The sequence below is a fragment of the Nicotiana tomentosiformis genome, chromosome 1, assembly GCF_000390325.3.
Source record: "Nicotiana tomentosiformis chromosome 1, ASM39032v3, whole genome shotgun sequence".
Classification (NCBI taxonomy): Eukaryota; Viridiplantae; Streptophyta; class Magnoliopsida; order Solanales; family Solanaceae; genus Nicotiana; species Nicotiana tomentosiformis.
In genome coordinates, this window is record NC_090812.1 from 59,298,807 (window position 1) to 59,320,056 (window position 21,250).

At 36.8% G+C, this 21,250-nt stretch overlaps 3 protein-coding genes across 8 annotated transcripts in view; all 3 read left to right on the top strand.

Annotated features, from left to right (window-relative positions):
• Positions 1-610: 610 nt before the first annotated feature.
• Positions 611-4,993, top strand: LOC104103207 (stromal 70 kDa heat shock-related protein, chloroplastic-like). The gene is made up of 8 exons (XM_009611095.4): positions 611-1,302; positions 2,110-2,362; positions 2,726-2,805; positions 2,919-3,061; positions 3,159-3,257; positions 3,369-3,558; positions 3,636-4,034; positions 4,276-4,993. Exons 1-8 carry the CDS (start codon positions 751-753, stop codon positions 4,681-4,683), a joined length of 2,124 nt encoding a protein of 707 aa, XP_009609390.1. The 5' UTR covers positions 611-750; the 3' UTR covers positions 4,684-4,993.
• A 3,203-nt stretch (positions 4,994-8,196) lies between these two features.
• LOC104103206 (GATA transcription factor 28-like) lies at positions 8,197-15,598 on the top strand. The gene is made up of 7 exons (XM_009611094.3): positions 8,197-8,674; positions 9,241-9,324; positions 9,411-9,544; positions 12,709-12,819; positions 13,180-13,285; positions 15,078-15,149; positions 15,289-15,598. The coding sequence occupies exons 1-7, from the start codon at positions 8,270-8,272 to the stop codon at positions 15,379-15,381; spliced, it is 1,005 nt and encodes a 334-aa protein (XP_009609389.1). The 5' UTR covers positions 8,197-8,269; the 3' UTR covers positions 15,382-15,598.
• Positions 15,599-16,765: 1,167 nt separating this feature from the next.
• Positions 16,766-21,250, top strand: part of LOC104103205 (GATA transcription factor 19-like) — a 5,092-nt gene continuing 607 nt past the window's right edge. Inside the window, exons 1-8 of one of the 6 annotated variants that reach the window (XM_009611092.3) lie at positions 16,768-17,123; positions 17,541-17,627; positions 17,733-17,869; positions 18,281-18,382; positions 18,787-18,901; positions 19,498-19,557; positions 19,999-20,064; positions 21,182-21,250. The exon at positions 21,182-21,250 is cut by the window's right edge and continues 12 nt beyond it. In XM_009611092.3, coding sequence (XP_009609387.1) covers positions 16,977-17,123; positions 17,541-17,627; positions 17,733-17,869; positions 18,281-18,382; positions 18,787-18,901; positions 19,498-19,557; positions 19,999-20,064; positions 21,182-21,250 — 783 coding nt within the window. In that variant the 5' untranslated portion in view covers positions 16,768-16,976. Of the gene's footprint in view, positions 17,280-17,540; positions 17,628-17,732; positions 17,870-18,280; positions 18,383-18,786; positions 18,902-19,497; positions 19,558-19,998; positions 20,065-21,181 lie in introns of all 6 variants that reach the window. The other 5 variants (XM_009611089.4, XM_009611090.4, XM_070183733.1 and 2 more) reach the window with 5 other exon arrangements.

Here is a 21,250-nt window from a genome sequence, read left to right on the forward strand (position 1 = left end):
TTTTCAAAACATATTTCACTTTTTATTTGAAAAAACATGAAACATGACTTATACCCACAAGTTCTAAAAACTATCACAAATACCCAATAATATCATTATCACAACTATAGCCCTAAACATAAATAAGTTTGGTACAAAATTATCATTTTTATAATGAACTATATAAATCATTAATTACAGTGAAATCCCATTAGAGAATTACGGCTCCTAATTAAGAAGAAAAAGTTAACTGATATGAGTGTTCAGAAAGTCATTTAGCCTACAAATCAGAAGCAAAAGTAAGATACACAAAGGATTGAACTGATAAGGGAGCATATTCATCAAATATTTAGTTGGTCGTAATAAATGTGGGCTCTTTTATAAATTATAAAAGTTTGGGGTAATATTTAAAAAATTTTAAAAATGTAACGATCAAGTTTTGGCCCAAAATAAGCAATTGAGGTGATTTTGGGATTTTGGATTTGAGATTTGGAATTTTGCCAAAATATTGGCAAAATCTATGCCTAAACATGTGTTTGACAAATAAATCTCAAATTTATTTTGGCAAAACTAATGGCCAAACGGGTCCTTAATTTCACCTCCTCTCTTATCTTCTCTTCTTCTACTCCTCCTCCTCACTCCTTTGTTCACTCCGCTCTAATCCCCCAAATCCTCAAATTCCTCTCTTCTAGGGTTGGGGTTTCCTCCAACCTATACACGCACAAGCTTAACCACCGATAAATTCAATCTCTTTGTATTTAATTGATAATTATGGCGTCTTCAACAGCTCAAATTCACGCTCTTGGAGCCACATATTTCACAGCTTCCTCTTCTTCCAGTAGAAAACCCTCAAAGACAGTATTTTTAGGTCAAAACATAAACAACAGAGCCCTAGCGTTCGGATTGAAGCAGAAGAAGAGCAGCTTCAGCCGGAGGAATGGCGGTGGTCACGCGCCACTGCGTGTAGTGGCGGAGAAGGTTGTGGGAATTGATTTGGGGACTACCAATTCCGCCGTGGCTGCTATGGAAGGAGGGAAGCCCACCATAGTGACCAACGCTGAAGGGCAGAGGACAACACCTTCAGTGGTGGCTTATACTAAGAACGGGGATAGGCTTGTCGGGCAAATTGCGAAGCGTCAGGCTGTGGTGAACCCCGAGAATACCTTCTTTTCGGTGAAGAGATTCATAGGGAGGAAAATGAATGAGGTGGATGAGGAGTCGAAGCAGGTCTCGTACAATGTTATTAGAGATGAGAATGGAAACGTCAAGCTCGATTGCCCTGCCATTGGCAAATCATTCGCCGCTGAAGAAATTTCAGCTCAGGTATATATTTAATCTTGCATATAAACATGTATTAACTCTTTAGGATGCTTTTGGTATGAAGTTAGTAAAAAGTTGATAACGTATGATATTACAAGGTGTTGGATAAGGTATGAGGATAGGGTTTAACTTAATTTGTACTGAAGACTGACAATAATATCTAAGTATTGATTGAAGTAAGAGATATGGAGCAAAAGTTGAGGTATTGTAAAAGAACATTATTTTTTCTTCATATGATATTACAAGGTGTAGGATAAGGTATGAGGATAGTGTTTTAACATAATTTGTATTAAAGATTGGCAGTATCGAAGTTTTGATTAAAGAGATATGGAGTAGAAGTAGGTGTATTGTAAAAGAACTTTTTCTTTTTCTTTTGGAGAAAACGTGCTACAGAAAGGTAACCATACACTATTAGTCCAGGAAAATATGAAGGAGAAGGTAGATATTTTCCTGAATAATCTTTTACTCCATGCAAAAACGCCTTTAGTATAATTATTTTCATGATTCAAGATCCCGATGTTCGTTAATTCACAGGGCGTCTGTTTTTCATTAAATTGTTATTTCACATGTTTTTTGCTGGAGCAGTGTGAGGAATATGATTTTGCTGTCCAATAAAGCATTATTTATATGAGGTTCAAAACTGATTAGACAAGAGTTTATACAGAGGCTAGAGCATCCTGCCGGATACTTTTTTCTCTTAGGTTTTTATTTTTAATTCCCTAGATAAGTGAGCTGGCTATTGTTTAGGGATGTTATTGCTTGCAAAATTATGTTGACTGACTAACGCTTTTACTCTTTTTTCTGGCTTAGGTCTTGAGGAAGTTGGTGGATGATGCATCCAAATTTTTGAATGACAAGGTTTCCAAGGCTGTTGTCACAGTTCCTGCATACTTCAATGATTCTCAGAGGACAGCAACAAAGGATGCCGGTCGCATTGCTGGATTAGATGTTCTCCGGATAATTAATGAACCAACTGCTGCCTCCTTGGCTTATGGTTTTGAAAAGAAGAGCAATGAAACTATTTTGGTTTTTGATCTTGGAGGTGGTACTTTTGACGTATCAGGTAATAATGGCACTATGGTTAACAGCCACAATTTGAAGGAGAGGATTAGCTTTAAACAAGTTTGTAGGGATAGTTATAGAAATAAAATAAAAGTATTCTACAAGTTGCTGCTTATTCTTTACTGCTGTTTATCATGTAGCTTTTTGAGCTTGAGCTGCATGGTTAAAAGGTTCATAGGAATGGGCTGATAGCTGCCAAATTTAAATTGTTGTTTCTTTATTTAGTAATGTGACTCTCTATGCTGGTTTTTCCTCACTTGTAGCTTTCTTTTGTAGTTTAGGAGATACTTTTATAAGATGTGTCTATCCATGTCTTTGTGCGTACTAATGCCTGGGGCAATTGGACTAATATATTTGCTTGCAGTTCTTGAGGTTGGTGACGGTGTCTTTGAGGTGTTGTCTACTTCTGGTGATACCCATCTTGGTGGTGACGATTTTGACAAGGTTTGTATCTTTTCTTTCATACCAACAAAATGTTGTTGTGACTTGATTGAGCAATCTAACTCTAAACCATTAGTACCTGCTAGAGGTCACTTACAAGTGTTATATTCATGCAGAGAATTGTTGATTGGCTTGCTTCAGATTTCAAGAAGAATGAAGGTATTGATCTTCTGAAGGACAAACAAGCTCTTCAACGTCTGACTGAGACTGCTGAAAAAGCTAAGATGGAACTGTCATCACTGACACAGACTAACATCAGGTATGTGCAGCGTTTTCAACCTTCATTTTGTTTTTGCCTTTTCCTGTTGGGGCTTCTCTCTCTGTTGATATTGAAATTATATATTTTTGTTTTGCAGTTTACCATTCATCACAGCCACTGCGGATGGTCCTAAACATATTGAGACCACTATCACACGGGGTAAATTTGAAGAACTATGCTCAGATCTGCTTGACAGGTGTCTGCAATAGAACATACTTTTGTAGCTTATCAATTTTTTTAAAAGTTGGTGTGCCGTTTATGAGATAAGGTCTTGATGCCAGTTTTTTTGCTCTTGTTCTGCAATCAGGCTTAAAACTCCTGTTCAGAATTCCTTGAGAGATGCCAAGCTCTCCTTCAGCGATATTGATGAGGTGATCCTTGTTGGTGGTTCTACACGTATTCCAGCTGTTCAGGAACTTGTTAAGAAATTGACTGGAAAGGACCCCAATGTTACAGTAAATCCTGATGAAGTTGTTGCTCTCGGTGCTGCAGTGCAGGTGAGATCGTTGTTCCTGGTGCATCTTGTGTTCTTGATTTGTATTTTGGTGCACCTCTCATTTTCTCATTTTTCTAGGCTGGAGTATTGGCCGGAGATGTCAGTGATATTGTTCTTTTAGATGTCACACCGTTGTCCATTGGTTTGGAAACACTTGGTGGTGTGATGACAAAGATCATTCCAAGAAATACAACATTGCCTACCTCAAAATCAGAAGTATTCTCTACTGCTGCTGATGGTCAGACAAGTGTAGAAATTAATGTCCTCCAAGGGGAGCGAGAATTTGTTAGGGATAACAAGTCTTTGGGCAGCTTCCGGCTTGATGGAATTCCTCCCGCCCCAAGAGGGGTTCCTCAAATTGAAGTGAAATTTGATATTGATGCCAATGGCATTCTCTCCGTCACTGCTATTGACAAGGGTACTGGGAAGAAGCAAGACATCACCATTACTGGTGCCAGCACATTGCCCGGTGATGAGGTATGTTTTTGACTTCCAATTGTACTAGCACTAAAGTCTCTTTAGCAATTCTCTGTTGGATTGTTGGGCAAAGAGCTATATAGTGCTTATCAGCTGCTGAAATTTGCTTTCTCTTTCCTTTTTATATTTTGTATTTTTTTTTTATACTTTTGGTAGTCCATGAGTGGTATGTTGCATGTCATTTCATGTCAATTCCCCTTACTGCTCATAAGTGATGGGAAATCTTGTTGCGTGGGAACAGGTTGAGAGAATGGTTAAAGAAGCTGAAAGATTTGCCCAGGAAGACAAGGAGAAGAGAGATGCCATAGACACAAAGAACCAGGCCGATTCTGTTGTCTACCAGACAGAGAAGCAGCTGAAGGAACTTGGAGACAAAGTACCAGGGCCGGTGAAAGAGAAAGTTGAGGCTAAACTTGGCGAGCTTAAAGAAGCGATCTCAGGGGGCTCTACTCAGGCCATGAAGGATGCGATGGCTGCCCTTAACCAAGAAGTAATGCAGCTTGGCCAGTCACTCTACAACCAGCCCGGTGCTGGAGCTGCACCAGGTGCTGGTCCAGCACCTGGTGATTCCGCTGGTCCTTCAGAATCATCATCAGGGAAAGGACCTGATGGAGACGTAATCGATGCTGATTTCACCGATAGCAAGTGAGCATAGAAGAGCAATTTTGAGGCTATATTTAATTTTCAGCTTATTATAAGATGATTCATACAGGAAATAGAGGTTAGAAATGTTGAGTTAGGTGGGGCTACTCTTGCTTGCAAGATGAAACAGTGTCAACCCCATGAATATTTTTAGAGAAGTCACCAGTGTAACCAAAAAGTTAGAGAAACTGCTTTTCTGGTTCTCTCACCCCTACCATTGTGATCCGTTCCTAAAGCTCCTTGTGCTTTTGATTACTTGTTTTCTCGGTCACGGACTTGCTGTTATTGGAGTGATTGAATTTGAATTTAATTCTTAATAGTTAGTACCAACAATAAATTAGTGTAGATTTCTTTTTAGTCTCATAGTTCTTGTTCATATCTGGAATCGAGTATTCATTTATGGACAAAAGCTAGCAGAATTTGTATATTGAAATACAGTATAATATTCTCCCGCTGCGCTGAGAAAAGTAAAAAATACGTTAGCGCATGCTTAATGTAAGTGCGAAATAAATGTCCTGAGGAACCTATCAGAATAATGTTTTTTTATACAAAGTCCAAGGTAAAACACAAAAGATGGATTTACATCACTTTTTGATTATAGAGTAAACTTTGACTATGCAAAAACGTATGTCAAATAAATAAGAAAAGCTCTTTCAATATGTGCATGAGAAGGTACAGGTGTTGTCTCCATTGACTCACACTACAGAAGTAGTTAAATACAGAAAGAACTGCGATTTGTAGAGCAGATAAGAGTCTCAAGTATCCCCTGAGGCAGCCATATTGGACTCAGTGGGAGAAAGACTACTGGTTCTTCTTTCCACAGAATAGCCTCTTTCCTATCTCCATAGAGTAACTGCCTGGCGATATACTTCCATTTCTCCTTTCCCCACAATGGCCATAGTCATCCATCGTAATGCATATATTTCGTACAACAGCCACTGCCACGGCTATGCCTTGCAGGTGATTGATAGTAATGTTGGTTATGATCTACTTGATACCTTAAGCCCTCGGCTCGGCCAACAGACCTAACAGAAACAAGCCTTTCTGTCCCTTTGAGTTGATCACCAGGACCAGGAGGAGGTTTACTTAACTGGTGGTACCCATTGTAGTTTGGTTGTCTATAGTTGTAATAGTGAAGTTGCTGCTGCAGTGATTGAGGGGTATGATGGAAACCGTGTTGCTGCGGGCTAGTGAGTAAAAGCTAGGAGAGCTCTGAACTTTGTGCAATTGACTTCTATTCTGAAAAATACTTTGTAACAAAGACTCTTGGATTACACCATCTCAGGAGATCTTGGTGAAGAACAAGCAGAGGTGGCGTAGATCCTCGTCTGTTTTTACTGAGATCAATGCATCAAGATCCTCATGTACTAATTGGTATTTGAGAACCATTTCACCCTCAATTTGGGGAGTAAGCTTCTTCATAAGTTCTGTAATGTGAAGGACACTAATGTTATTCCCTTAGAGAACTCTTATTCAACTCAAGAATTTTAGAAAAAGAGACTTTAATATGCAATTATATTTCCTTGAAGTTAAGAATGAATGAGGCTGAAGCCTGTTTTGGGTCTTGTCAATGATTGATGGCTGCTTGAGTTAAGGTGCATGCCAAATCTATCTGACCCAAGTATGTCATTCTCTAAAACTATTAAAGGCAAAATAATGAATAAAGATGAACTAAAGAAGTTCAATTTTTCAGCATTTCTTTTCTGCTCTTTCCTCTTGATTTGGATCCATGCCAAATTGCCAATTAATTTGATATGAATTGAAAAACATGAAATTGTTCATAATTCAAAGTCCAATTAAATACATGATGCAAATGAATTCATGACTCAATTCCCTCAAATATTGCACATTCCCATGAATAGTGAATTTTCACCTTCCGTTGGCATTTTCACACCAAATGCCAAAAACCCAACAAGGAAAAATGAAATAAAAAAGGGTACAAATTGTATATACACAAAGAAACAAAAGGGAAGAAATGGAATTAGAATAAGAATATTATGTTTCAAGAATTGAGATGACAAAGAGAAGAACATGAATGGATTTGTGTATTTATATACGTAGAACTGGTTTCATCTATTTTTGTCACATGCCATAGATTTGATTGTCTGGTTCTAACCCAATGTAAAATAGCATAACAATGAAGGGACTTTCTGGTATATAGGATAAACAAAGGTATCCCTTAATTTAATTACGTTGATGGTATTTCGGATTATTCTGAGGATTATTTCGTTTTGATTCGGATTTGCAGTGGATATGAGGGGACAAAATGGATTTAAAAATTTCCATTCTATTTAGGAAATTTAAGGATGATAAAATGATTCAGTTGCCTAAATTCATTGAGTTCCTCCAGGGAACGTATGATATTTATAGTCATAATACTTTATGACACCTATTTTGAAATAACAGTTAAATGGATAAGATATTTTATGTTATACACGGAGAACATTGGATAAAATTGAAACGATAAAGCGCAAAATGGTCAAGGATTTATGACAATGTGTACATGTATTTTTTTAACATGGAAAAATGACACAATATAAACGATATCAAAATAATAGTTAATTTTTTTTATATTTTATATATATACATTTTGTATGTTATATATAAAAATTATACAATTTTTATATATTTTTTTGACTATCGAATATAAATAATTTATAACACGGGCTAAAAGTGATAATACTCATTTAACAAATTGTTACAAAGGGAAGATAAGTTGAAAATATGGTGATACAAGATAATTATGTTGTAGGAGTTAGAGGTAATTAGACGCGTTCCTATTTCCGATTAGTGAGGTGTGTCAATCATTTCAACACAATTAGGATGCCGATAAGTATTTCTTTGTCAAATTAAAATGTACATATATAGAGATGTTTCATTCATTACTTTATCTTTTATGTCTTTTCTATGTGGCAAAAATACCTAATCGGAAATAGGAACGCGACTAATTACCTCTAACTCCTACAAGATAATTATCTTATGTATCACTCTATTATAATCCTCTTCCGTTAAGTTTGTCTAAGATAAATATCTAATCCTAGGTGAATGCCACATGACATGTCACTTCATCGTCCCTAATCTATGTATAAAAAACTAAAATTTAAAATACAATATTTTTTATAGTAGCAGTAATAGTGTCAATAGTGATGGAGGGGAAAAAATTTTTAGTGGTGAAAAAAAAATAAAAGAGAGGGGTAAAATGGGTTAGGGGCGCTGAGGCGTAAAGCCATGTGACATCCACCTTATCAAATGTCAGTTTCACGTAAGATTGGATGTCAACTTTGGACAAACTTAATGGAATATGAGTATATTTAAATCAATAATATAACGATACGAGTATATTTGGATTCAAAATATAACGAGTGATATATTTAAATATTTTCAGACAATACATAATTATATTTGACCATTTTCCGTTAAAATTATGTCGGACCCCTGTCTTTGGGGCATAAGGATTCGGGTTTATTTGGATATGGTTCAAGTTTATGGAGCCTAGATTTGTTGGTTCATAGCTGGCAGTGCTCGCGGGGTAATATTGTAGGAGTAGTACTAGTATTGTTATTTTAGAAAAAACAAATAAAAGGACGTCAGAAATGGCAGAAACAAATCGCAGAGCTAACATGTACGGACGGGAGACAATTAACGCTGCACTTCACCACCAGCAAACTCAGATCGACGACGACGACGATGACGACGTCGCCGCTGGAACTGAAGGTGGCGGCGGCGGTGCTGATGGAGGAAGAGAGTCTATGGATAACAACCCTAACATCCGCTACGACCATCACCACCAGTCTCATAGTCATTCTCACGCGCTTCACAACGGCGGGGAGTCCATGGAGATGAATGGTGTGGAAGGCGTTTCACATAACGCGTTGTATTGTCCCCCTAATACCGAAATAGTTCAAACTGCTGTTGCTGCTGGTAGTGGAGCCTCCGATCAGCTTACGCTGTCGTTTCAAGGCGAAGTTTATGTTTTCGATGCTGTTTCTCCGGAAAAGGTCCTTCTTTTACTTTCTTGTTCTTATTATAAAGGTTTGCCCTTTATTTGTGTAGTGTGTTCTTTATGAGTTTAGCTGAAAGAGTGCTTCTTTTACTTTGACCATATCTTCTTCTTTTGAAATTGTTTGTGCATTACTTGGAATCTTGCTTGTCTTAGTGTAGTGTGTTGTCTACATGTTCATTGCTTCTGGGTAGATTGAGTAAATTAGGGGAAAAGTTTTCAATTTTTGAATTGAGGGTAGTTGTGTATTTGGCAGAAAGTTCTTGCCTCACTTTCACTTGACTTTTGGAGTTGAGGTGATTCAAGGCTCGGGAATTGGTCGTTTCTGAGATTAGGTGGTATGTGAATGGTGAATTGGTTGATATTGGTTAGCTTTTGAAGCAAAGAACCCATGCTGGTCTTTTTGTTCTTCTAGGAGCAGGAATGATTCTCATTGGCACGATTTTATTATATGCATCTGGTAGTGGAGTTTAATTCCTCTTTAGTGGGTTTAAGTTGATATTTACAATCATTTTAATTGGGGCAATTTTTTTATTTTTATTTTTTGTGTTTATTGAGTTTCAGGTTCAGGCGGTGCTGTTGTTGTTGGGGGGATATGAAGTCCCTGCTGGAATCCCTACTGTTAGTGTGGCAGCCCAAAGTCAGAGGGTATTCATCTTTATCTCCGGCATACATTCTTTTACCATTCTGCTGGGTTTTAATCTGTTATTGCTCTTCCGCCCCAATATCCACAGGCTTCAGCTGACTTTCCTGGAAGATTGAATCAACCACAAAGAGCTGCTTCTTTGAATCGTTTTAGGGAAAAGAGGAAAGAACGGTGTTTCGATAAAAAGATCCGTTATACTGTACGGAAGGAAGTTGCGATGAGGTAATAGAGCTGCAATTTTTCATGCATGATCTCGTCTTCTTTGCCTGATTGAATTTGAACCATTAGAACTGGTGGAGACTGGAGATAAAATGCAAATTGGAAGTGTGTCGCGATTGATGTACCATTTGTAATCACCAATCCTCTGTGCTAACCATTATATGACTAATTCACCTTGACCTTCTAACTTTTTTTGACCATGAGTAAGAAAGACATTTGTTGAGTGTTGTACATTCGTTGCTTCTGGCTTTAGATGCCAGCACAGTGGATATTGGATGCCAAAAACATTCTTAATTGGAACTGAGCTACATGGGCCTAAACACAACATGGTCATATATGCATATCAAGTTTTCAGATAGTGATAGCTTTCTCCTTGCTAAGGCATATCTTCATCTCTTCTCTGTGAGCTCTTGCTTGTTTTACCTAATCATTGTAAGTTCTTTTTATTGCTTGTTGGTAGTGCTGTGATATAAATGCATTCACCGCTGGATCTTTAAGATGGAGGAGCAAGTTGCGTATAGAGTTGGCTGGCCTTGAAATTGTTGCTACCTGTTTTCAGTTCTTTTGTGTGAAATGGACTTCCCATATGCAAAAACTACATGAATCATAATAGGACCTTGTGGATATCCAGCTGGTTGATAACCATAATATATGCACTAAAATGTGAGAAAATGCTATCTAGTAGAAGAGTAGTAGAAGAGTAAAACTATGAGAACATGCAACGTACTGCTACTTGACATGGCCAATGTGCGTGTCTCGGAAAGCGCGGAGTGAAGTATCATAATCCTCCATTTGTTTCTGCAGTACTCTATGAAAGGTTCTAACAGAGTAAACCCCTCATTGCAAATTGTCCATTGAATAACATCTTCCTTGTTCCTCTCCAATACGACAGACTGCATCTTCTGTATAAATTTCTGCATCTTCTACCATTTCCCAGTCACATAAATTCCATCTGAAATGAAAGTTCCAACCATCTTCCTTAAAGCAATCACCATTAGTAACATCTGGCACCAGTACCAGTGTAAATAGGTTTGGGACAAAGCATCCCCTCCTCAAGCCAAACATCTTCCCATAGCTTAATCTTCTGTCCATTCCCCACTTTCAATTTGGTAACATTTCTAACCCCCTCCCCCAAACCCCCCACCCCCACCCCCAGGAGGCTTGCAATCTGTTTCATGATGCTCGATGGCCTTGGAAGATGATATGGAAATCTATGGTTCCTACCAAGGTAGCTTGTTTTGGTTGGCTGGTACCACATAGAGCTTGTTTAACCCATGAGAATCTACACAAGAGTGGATTAAGCTCTTCAGCAGATGTTTTCTATGTAAGGAGGAGCTGAAGCAGTGGAGCATATTTTTCTATGTTGCTACTTCGCAGGGCAGATTTGGTCGTTGTTTCTTAATATATTTAAATATGGTGGATACTGCCTCAGAACTCATAACTTTATTCTGCTATTGGGGATCTCTGGATACTGACAAGGGAAGAAAGAAATTTTGGATGACTATCCCTTTATGCATTGCTTGATCGTTTGGCTGGAAAGGAGTAGGAGGTGTTTTGAAGACAAAAAAAAGCATTTGTCCTTGGTCAAGTTCAAATGTATTCCAAACTTGTCCTGTTGGCTGAAAGGAAACATTGTATTCAACTGGGCTGACCTGCTGGACTTATTGAATCTATGAGTCTGTAATGGAAAACAAGTCCAACATTTTGTAATTTTCTATAGTACTACCTTAGTACTGTGCATCAATAAAATCTTACTTTATAAAATAAAAAAGAGCAGAGTGAGAGTGTCATGACTGAAAATGTTAATAAAACTATGGGCAGGCTCACTTATTAAAGGGAAAAAAGTAGATTTTTATGGTAGAGTGCACCTGAGATGCACACACTTCTTTCATACCTAAGGCATTGTTTGAATGTGAATATGACATTTTGTAATGCTGGGACTGCTGGGAACAGTTGCTATGGGACGGAATCCCCACTTACTTTTTCCCTTAGGTTTGTGCAGAAGAAAAAGTTAGCTACAACAGTTAAGGAAAATTGTAGAGCAATGGGTTGACATTAGAAATATAATGGGATAATTGTGGTGAAAACTTTGTCTTGTAAGTGGGGAGGGTGGTGTAATAGTCTTAAAATGATGAAACCTAACCTCCTATGAAGCAAGACTTATATTCCATCGATGCAAACCTCCACAATCTTGCTGACTTTGGAGCATGTGGTACAACTTGCACTATAGTAGTGGGCTTCACAAGCCGAATTTCAAGCCGTGCGCCATTGGCCCTCGGGGTTTCTCAATTTTCAAGCATTACCCCTTTGGCATAAATTTTGGCATGAATAATGAAGATCACATTATGTAATAGAGCACCAAGATGTGTTTTTAGTGGCCTTATTGTTCTCTGCAACTTGGAAAGAGCCTGATGGCATCTTAGAATCTAATATATCTTAGGCAGTGCTTTATGTTTCGTGACACTTCTCCACTTAGTGCCTGAAGTGTTGATTTATTGAGCTAGATCTTATAAAATGTAGGGTATCGAATTAAATGGATATTCTTTTTATTTTATTTTAAATTACGGTGGTTTCCATGCCAATTTGTGTGCACCTCGACTATACCACCGGGTACCTGCTATCTCCTACCTGTACAAATAAGAGGTTATTTTGCCTACCAGATTTAAGCAGATGTGAAGAAATCACCTAGTTTTTTTGTCTCCGCTGGGTTTTGAACCTAAGACCTCATGGTTCTCAACTAGGCCGGTAGAAGAATGGATATTCTACTAGCTCTTCTCTCATGTGACCATGCATCAATCTTCAACTGGGGCATATTTTAATTTTAGAAAACTGCTTCCAACCCATTCAAGCGAAATGACTATTGCTAAAGGATGATGTCTCTAGTAACATCTGACTATGCAAGTTGTGCAGGTATCCTTAGATGTTATGTTGGTTCTTTCTAGTCAATGTCATTTATTTTGTGTTTTCTCTTCTTGCTCCATACTTCTAGTCTCTAGAGGGAGGGAATATTGGGTCCTGTTATGTTTTTCTAAGTTGTAAATTTCGGTCCTTGTCTATATTTTGATCAGGCTTGTTATTTGAAGTTCCTACAAAATGATTACGGTTTAAGTCAGTCTTTTTCTTGGTTCATGTTCAATTTTCTCGTCTGATATGTGTTATATTTTCAGGATGCAGCGCAAGAAGGGTCAGTTTACATCTTCAAAGTCAATATCTGACGAAGCAGGTTCTTCATCTGCAGATTGGAATGAAGGCTCTGGTCAAGAAGAGCAGGAAACATCGTGAGTGTCCAACTTCTGTAGTTCTGTAGTAGTTGCTTTTCCTTTTTCAACATATAATATGTTTCCCGTCCCCACAAATTCCCCCTACCTAGGAGCAAACAGTGGCATTTCCCACATTTGTTCCCTTAGTGACTTGAACACACTGACTTCATGGTTGGAGGTGGAGGGCCTTACCACTAGGCTATACCTCCTTTGTCTGTAGTTTATTCTGTGTTTGGTCATTGAATTTGATGTAAATTTCTCTGGTTCATTTTACATAAGAGGATTGAACTTTAGATAGTGTCAGAGTTCAGAGATTACTGATCACATTATATACAGTTGACATCATTCTAAGATGTTTCTCTTTCCATATCTCAACAGATGCAGACATTGCGGTATTAGTTCGAAATCCACTCCTATGATGCGTCGTGGACCAGCTGGGCCAAGGTCTCTTTGTAATGCATGTGGACTCAAGTGGGCCAATAAGGTTAGTATTGAGTTGAAAATTGTGCCCATTTCTATGGTTTTTATTTGGATATTAGTAGACATAAATGCCCCTTGATGTTCCTTTTTAAAAAATGCCTCTTAATGTTTTGCTCCATGATCAAATATATGGTTCTGCACAAAGAGCATCCATTGATGACTAGGATATCATGTGTGCTTCAATGGTTAAGGGGAAAAAATATTCTGCTTAAGTGTTCAAAAATGCTTTTTTATCTCCTTCAATTGAAACGAAATTATTTTTGCTCAATATTGTCCACATGAGAGCCAACAGAGTCACATCCCCTGATCCATTTTTAAGCTTTCCCCCCCAAAACTTTCACACTAATAGCATGTTCTTATCTATCCCTGCAACACCTGCTTAAGTCAGAGTATATTTCTCAGTAAACAGTAAACACCGTAACCTGTGTACAAACCGTATAGTATAGCAGCAAATGGTTGGCATGATCTCCTGCCTTCTTGCGCATGAGCGCCTAGTGATATAGATTATCTCTCTTTCTCTCAAATCCTCTGCTTTTAGAACTGCTTTTTATATAGCTTTCCTTACGAAGAGATTCACGATTTAAAAGAGGCAAAGTCCATATTCTCTCTTTTAAGTAGCCTGCTGTTAATGTTCTTTTTTTTTCTTTCCAAATTAGTATTGAGTTTTTAACGCTCTTAGAGTTTTTATTTTTTGGAAAACAATCTTTAGTTTCTGACCATGGCTTGTATCAATACCTCAAGGACATTAAGCACCTTGTCTTGCATTTATGTTTCCTAGTAGCTTTGTAAAAAAGAAACAATAACCTTTCTATCTTGTTGTGCATACAGTTTTTCTTTCCGTGTTGGCAATTGAATATGATTCTTTTCCCATTGCAGTATTTTGCTTCTCCTGTCCGTCGTGTGCAGGATAAAAGAAACCTATTGCCTTTTTTGTCATCAAGATCCCATTAAGCTGTTGTTTTGGATGATTAACTTCATAATTAACATGATACATACTTGGCCAGTTCTACATCATTATCAGCTTTTACTTTCAATGAAATAAATCATTTCTTAGTCAATGTTTGAAAATAGTGCGCCGGTACACTCTAACATAAGATAATAACACAAACCTTAATGTTAACCCTTTAAAAAGATTGAAATAAGTAAGCAAATTCCTTACTATTTGTAAAAAAGAGCTCAAATATGTTTACCTACCTTATCAAATTAAAAAAAAAAAAAGGAGCTCAAATGTGACCTTTACTTTTGTGTTAGAAGGTGTAAATTAAGTTATATTACAACTCAAGCTCCAGGAGATTATTTTCATCTGAGTTAATGAGTGATATTAATTATTATTTTACAGGTATTTTGGAATTATTGCTCTACCATATTCATTTTTGTTTGAACTCCTACTTACAATAGTTGAATAAATGACGTCTATCTGAGCAATGGAATTTTTATCCCAACTCTTGTCTTCTTTTATTCTTCTTTTGTCATTTGAAACGTAAGAACTACTACCTTTTGGATATTTTCTTCAATATAACCCTCTGTCAGCTCGCCATTTGGTCTTCTGGTATTGTTTATCCTGATATGGGATGAATTAGTAGCCACAGCATGTCTTTTTTACATTGATATCTGATAGAGTTGATGAAACACGATTCTTTTTGCTTTTCACATCACATTGCTCTTCACCTTCTTTGTCAAGTTAAAAGAAAATTTTCAATCTCGTCGTTAAACAGTCATTTCCATCATTTGGAATTCGTTAAATGGTTTTGATGAGTGGGAAGGCTGCTTTACTCCCCTTCTATTCATCTCTGCAGGGAATTTTAAGAGATCTTTCTAAAGTTCCAACTCCTGGAGCTCAGGATCAAACTGCGAAATCTGGTGAACAGGTACATTATCTCCACTTCTTTTTAAAATAAATCCTTTCAGTCTATGATAATTGACTTGTAGAACTTATCAAAAAGAAAAGATTGCATGTTTAGTTTATTTACTAAAGCTCAATGTGTGTTGTAAAATTCTCTCCGCTAGAGCAACGGTGAACCTAATGGCTCGGACGCCATGGCTGCTGCTGCTATCATCACTCCAGACGGTGACAACACAATGGTGACTGCTGAACGGTGATGGAGAATCCTTCTTTAAGTGAGATGGATAATTGAGATTCATCTGTTGTACTATCTGCCAAAATTAGATTGTATATAGTAAAATATTGTACTCTTAGGCATCCAACATTGTTTCTCAGAGTTTTAGTGTTTTATCCTGGTGTTCAACTGTAATTTAAATCTGGAATATGTATCACGAATCGAGAAACCTCAGTAAGAAAGATCTGGGCTTACTTTAATCTGCTTTTACTTCAGTTTTGTTTCCTTAAAATTTTAACATAATTTGAACTTCATTGCGTCCTAGTTGGGCAAATCTGCTTCTGACGGACTTTTCGTTCTCCTCTTTGGTTCGACGAGTTGATGATCTACAAAAATCATTCATTAGTGGAGAGAATTATGAGTTATTGATGCCAAAATTACACATTCGTAGGGAATCAAAATAAAAAATGGAAGTGTAAATATTACTAGTGTTTTCCTCTTCGCAAATATCAGAGTTTTCTTATATAACTACTCTACGGGCGTAAAATATAGTAGATCACATTATTCCAAGTCCACGCAATTCAATTATCGACTCCTTGGTGTATAAACATTGTTTGCTTCAATTTGCTATTTACCAATTTCCCTCCTCTTTTAGAGCTGTTTCTTTATCATCTTTCTATATTTAAAAGATAGTTGAACATTTCTCAAATCCCTAGTTCTGTTTTCTTCTAAAATTTTCTATTTTCTAAATTTTGTCATTGTTTTAGTACGATTTGCTTTGTATTTAATAGAGAAAACAAAAGTGATTGAAAGGCTTCTATTCCATTCAATTAAACCCCTTGACCTTTCTGTAGTTCAAAAAGAAATAGTAAGACCTAACGACATGCTAGTTATTTTGTTTGGTTATTATTTCTCTTTTGAATTTTTATACTTGAAATACTCTGATTAAAGCATCTGTTGTAAAATAATATTTTATTTGTGACATTCTAATTATATGAACTTTGATTAATATTTTAAAATATGTATTTTTATTATATTGACATGAAAAAAATTACGATTTATAATACTTTTTGTATAATTTTAGAATATTCAAATTTTAATTTTAAAATAATAATTTAATTAATTTCAAAGATTAGTCAAATTGATTCTAAAAAGTTAGAAAAATGCAGATAAATTGGTAAGGAGGGAATACTACATACTCCTAAAATTCTTAAATCAAGATTCTCTTTCATGTCTGTCAAGGAACAGATTCCATTTTAAGTAGTGCTAAGAGTTTTTATTCTTTATTAGCCTTAATTCTTCCCTCTTTGGAAAATAAATGCTGTGGGACAAAAAGTGAACGCAGTGTAACAAATAGTGTAACACGCTAATCAAGGACCTCACGTGACACCATCACACTCCCTTACAAACAATTTTTGTAAAGTCCCTCCCTCCTTAATTCCTATCCATTTTTAGCTATAAAAAAAAAAAAAAAAAAAATTACTACGTACTATTTCTCCAGTTGAAGATTCTTCCCTTAATCTGCAATTCTAATCAACTTTTTCTGATAAAAAATTGATTTTCTTCCATTATCAGAATCTCTCTATAGATACATATTTAATTAGGGTTAGGGTTTTTCATATGCAGAAGTAAATAAAAATGGAAGCGGCAAATTCGAGGGCAATAGGGTTTGATGAGGAGTATATGAATGTAGCAATTCGAGTGGATGAATATGGAGGTGGAGGATTTGATGCTGATGATATCAGCGGTGGCTGTGAGAGTAGCGGTACTGAAGAATTGCAACAGGTGTGCTCCTCTATGCCGCCTCTTGCTGCTAGCCCTGTAGTAGATAGCGACGGCAGAGTTTTAGCGGCTATGCCTATGCCCTCGCGGAGGACTAGTGAGCTTACTATTTCTTTCGAAGGCCAACTCTATGTATTCCCTGCTGTTACTCCTGATAAGGTTCATTGTTAATATCATGATCAATTGGTTGTAATTGCATAATGTTTTAAACTTAATTTATAATCGAAGCATGTACAAGTCGATTTGTGTTTGCCTATGTCATTAGCGGTGCCAGCAATTTATACAAGGGATGTTGCAATTGGGATTTGAACCTGTGACTTAAAAGCAATTTTTGAACCCCCTTTGCACTTCACTGGCCTATGTGATGACAATTGAATTCAGGAAATGTTTAATGACTTTTGTGAATATGAACTTTCATAGGTGCAAGCGATACTGCTATTTTTAGGAGGGTCTGATATGGCTAGTTATGTACCTAGCTCACATTCTCTTGCATTGCAAACTACGAAGGTGCATTTTTTTTAGTTTAGTTAGAGCTTGTTTTCCATTTAAGTGTGATTCAACCAAAGCGTACTGAGGCTGTCAATGTTTACTAATTTTTGGGTTGTGTTGTAGAGTGTTGATAATGATGCCCCCATCAGGCCAAATATTTCTCGGAGAATCGCATCTCTGATTAGATTCCGTGAGAAGAGAAAAGAGAGATGCTTTGAGAAAAAAGTCCGTTACACTTGTCGGAAAGAAGTTGCACAGAGGTGAGGTGAAGTTTGTGACCTTTTATTTTTTCCTTCACTCCTTTTAGTGATTAATATATTAACAGAATCATTGAGGAGCATTTTTCTTCTTGTCACCTTGATTGGTTTCAGTTAATGTGATAATTCACAAATTCTTTTTAGGGACCACTTTAACTTGTGTTGCCCAAATATTTGAAGTATATTAGTATAAATGAAAATGGAAAATACATGTTTGAAGTAGACTGATCAAAAAGTACTGAGCTGTATAATGGTACAATGAAGTAAATATATTTCTTAAAAAGTGTTTTTTAGCTGCTAAAACCTTTTTAGATACTTGATTGGATTCATTGAAAACTATTTTCATTCATAGATTTCGTAATGAGGTTCATTATGCAAGTATTCTTTTAACTGTTTTAGTTGCTCTGTTTATAGGATGCATCGTAAAAACGGGCAATTTGCCTCTTTAAAAGATGGTGAAAAGACGTATGCTGGCAATATTGATTCTGGTGACAGCATTCCTCATCATGAACCTACGTGAGTATGGATCTTGTTCCTTAATTCTGACAGCTTATACCAGCAGCATCTCTGTCAAGATTCAGTTGCTCTATTATTTGTCTATTTTAGGCTATGCTTTGTGTTCTTGTATTTTGAGGGCCTTGAGACTGATTTCTTCCACATCTGATTTTGGTGTAAGAATGGCTGTTGTTGCACGAAATGAGGGCTTTCATTCAGAAGTAACAAAGCTGTGGCACTCTGATCTAAGATTCTGCCTTCATATTCTGCTTACTTGTCCTGCTGTCTCTTTATGTCACTGCTGATTTAAGATTCTGCATTCATATTCGGCTCACTTTTCCTGCAGTCTCATTATGTCACTGGGTTGGGATTTTGCCTCTTCTTTTTTTCTTCTAATCTGCATTTACTACCCTTTGAACTTACAGACTAAGAAGATGTCAACATTGTGGTATTAGTGAAAGTGAGACACCTGCAATGCGGCGGGGCCCATCAGGCCCTAGAACCCTCTGCAATGCCTGTGGGCTTATGTGGGCGAACAAGGTATTGCACAGTTGATCTGCTTGTTCTTTCTGCCCCTCCCCTCACAAAAAAAAAAAAAGATTTCTCAAACACACATTTCTTATGCTTTCCTCTTTTAATCACAGAGGTTAACTTTGTTTGTAGTAATTATCTTTTACATTTTAGTCTGCTGACATTCAGTTTATGATCATGAATTACTGATTCAACTGCCTGTCAGGCAATTACGTTAATTTCCTGTCTAAGTTTCTCAAGGAAATAATCGACATCAATGATAACCAGATTCTTGGGTTAAGAGTAGACCTAATGACTTAGACCTTTGGTTGATCTTTACTTGCACTGCCATTTTAGTCTTGTGGCAAAAACAATAAAGGCTTACTTAGTGTTATTGCTTTGAAAATAATGGATCGCGAACCAGGCATGTCATTACATGGTTTCTGTTGATTGTTTATTCTTGGATATGTTTCAAATATTGAATTGTGTGTTTATCTTTCAAGATGCTCAGGATAAATGCATGCTTAAATTTGATGATTCTTTTATTTATTTTTCAATTGTATTATCCATCTATTTGCTCTTGTTACTTATTTTGCTATTCAACTTTTGTTTTTGTCCATTTGAAGGGTATGTTAAGAGATATTACAAAGGGAGGGAGACATGTACCCTTTGACAAAAGTGAGCCAGTAAGTAAATTGAGAACAAGTAACACTTCCCTCTTACAGGACCAGTTTAATGTACACTGTCAGTGGTAGACTATTTGAGGATTAATACTCATTGGACCATGCTGCTTCATGAAGTATCAACACGGGAGTGCCCCCCCTCCCCACCCCACCCCACTTAAAAGGGTACAAAAAAGAAATTAAATAACAAGCATGTAGTGTAATTCTCTTGAGATGAAGACTCCTACGTTGAATCTTTCTCTTAATTACTAAGTTATTCTTTTCCCAAATCTTTTCATAAATTTCCAAATTAAGGCTTTTCTATGTGATCCAAAAATTTCTGGCACAGCAATATTTACATATAAATCCTAAAAGCCTATACTGTTACCTCTTATTTGTCAAGGATTTGGTAGGCTGTAATCTGTTGCTCAATTTTGTAGTTCTGATTTTTCCTTTGTGATGTAGAGAACTCCTGATATCAAGCTACCTACTGTTGCACCTGAGAGTTCTGACCAGAAGCAGTATCAAGAGGTAATTTTTATTTATTACTCTAATTAAGTAGTATCAAGACATAATTATTATATAGGGATCAAGCGGAGAAACAGCGTTTAGCATGCAGTTTTCTTGGAACTATATTAATTACAAGTGCCTAAGCCTAGAGTCAACTGCATGGATGACTATCTCTCTCCTAGTGCCCAGAGTTAATCGTATGGATGACTATTCCTCCCGTTTTTCTGTTTATTGTCATCCTTCCTTTGAGGTCCAGTGATGAGAGTGTTGGTGAGTTGGAAAACACATTTAAAGGATAATGTGGTTTCCCCAACGTTACAGTCCTAAGCATTTTAGACTTACTTCCAAGTCCCCTAGCAAAGTCAATAAGTTTGCTGTCTTCATCCAACTGTGTTTGTGTATAGCCATAAGACTCACAAATTTCTTTGAACTCCTTTATGTATTCATCCATCAATTTTTACCCCAGCTTTATAGTTTGTAGTTGTTTCAACTGAAATGGAAACTTTGGCATTTGAAAATGTTTGCCCACTGGCATGTCTCTCTTCCTCTTTTTTTTGTGTGCAACTGTGGCTGGTTGTCATATTTGAAGTCTCTTTTGTTTATACTGATGGCTATGAAATTGTTATTTCTATTATGTTAATCCTTGACTTAATGGCTTAAGTGATGTTGTGATCGCACGGATCCCTCCTTGCTGCCCCTAAAAGGGCTGAGTTGTCTGAATGAGGATTCCCATCTCGGAAGATTAATGTGGGTAGATAAGGACCTTACAATTTTTAGTGTTCTACTTTTGGGTGGATAAGGAGTTAATTTACGGTGATTGTTTTTGTCTGTTTTTGTAGCTTAGTCACATTATGTGCATACCCTTTTTGTTTTTGTCTGTATTTGGAAGATCATAGTTTTTTCTTTTGGGTACATTTGTAAAGTAGAATTCATCAATGTATAGAACACCTGGCTTGAGGTATTGGATGCTTTGATCCTTGCATGGCTTTCTGATGTGTCCCTCTTCGGACGCTCTCCTAATGCCCTTTATATGATACTTTGATTTGAGGGGAAGAAAAAGAATTTACATTTGCTTCCACGTGCATAGATTTCAAGCAGTGTACTCAATGTTGATAGGTTGGTGATTACTTTAATGTAGGATATGCGAGAAGCTGCTGAAAACTTTGTTGATAATTCTCCTGTTGGTATTGGAAGTTCTTCAGCTGAC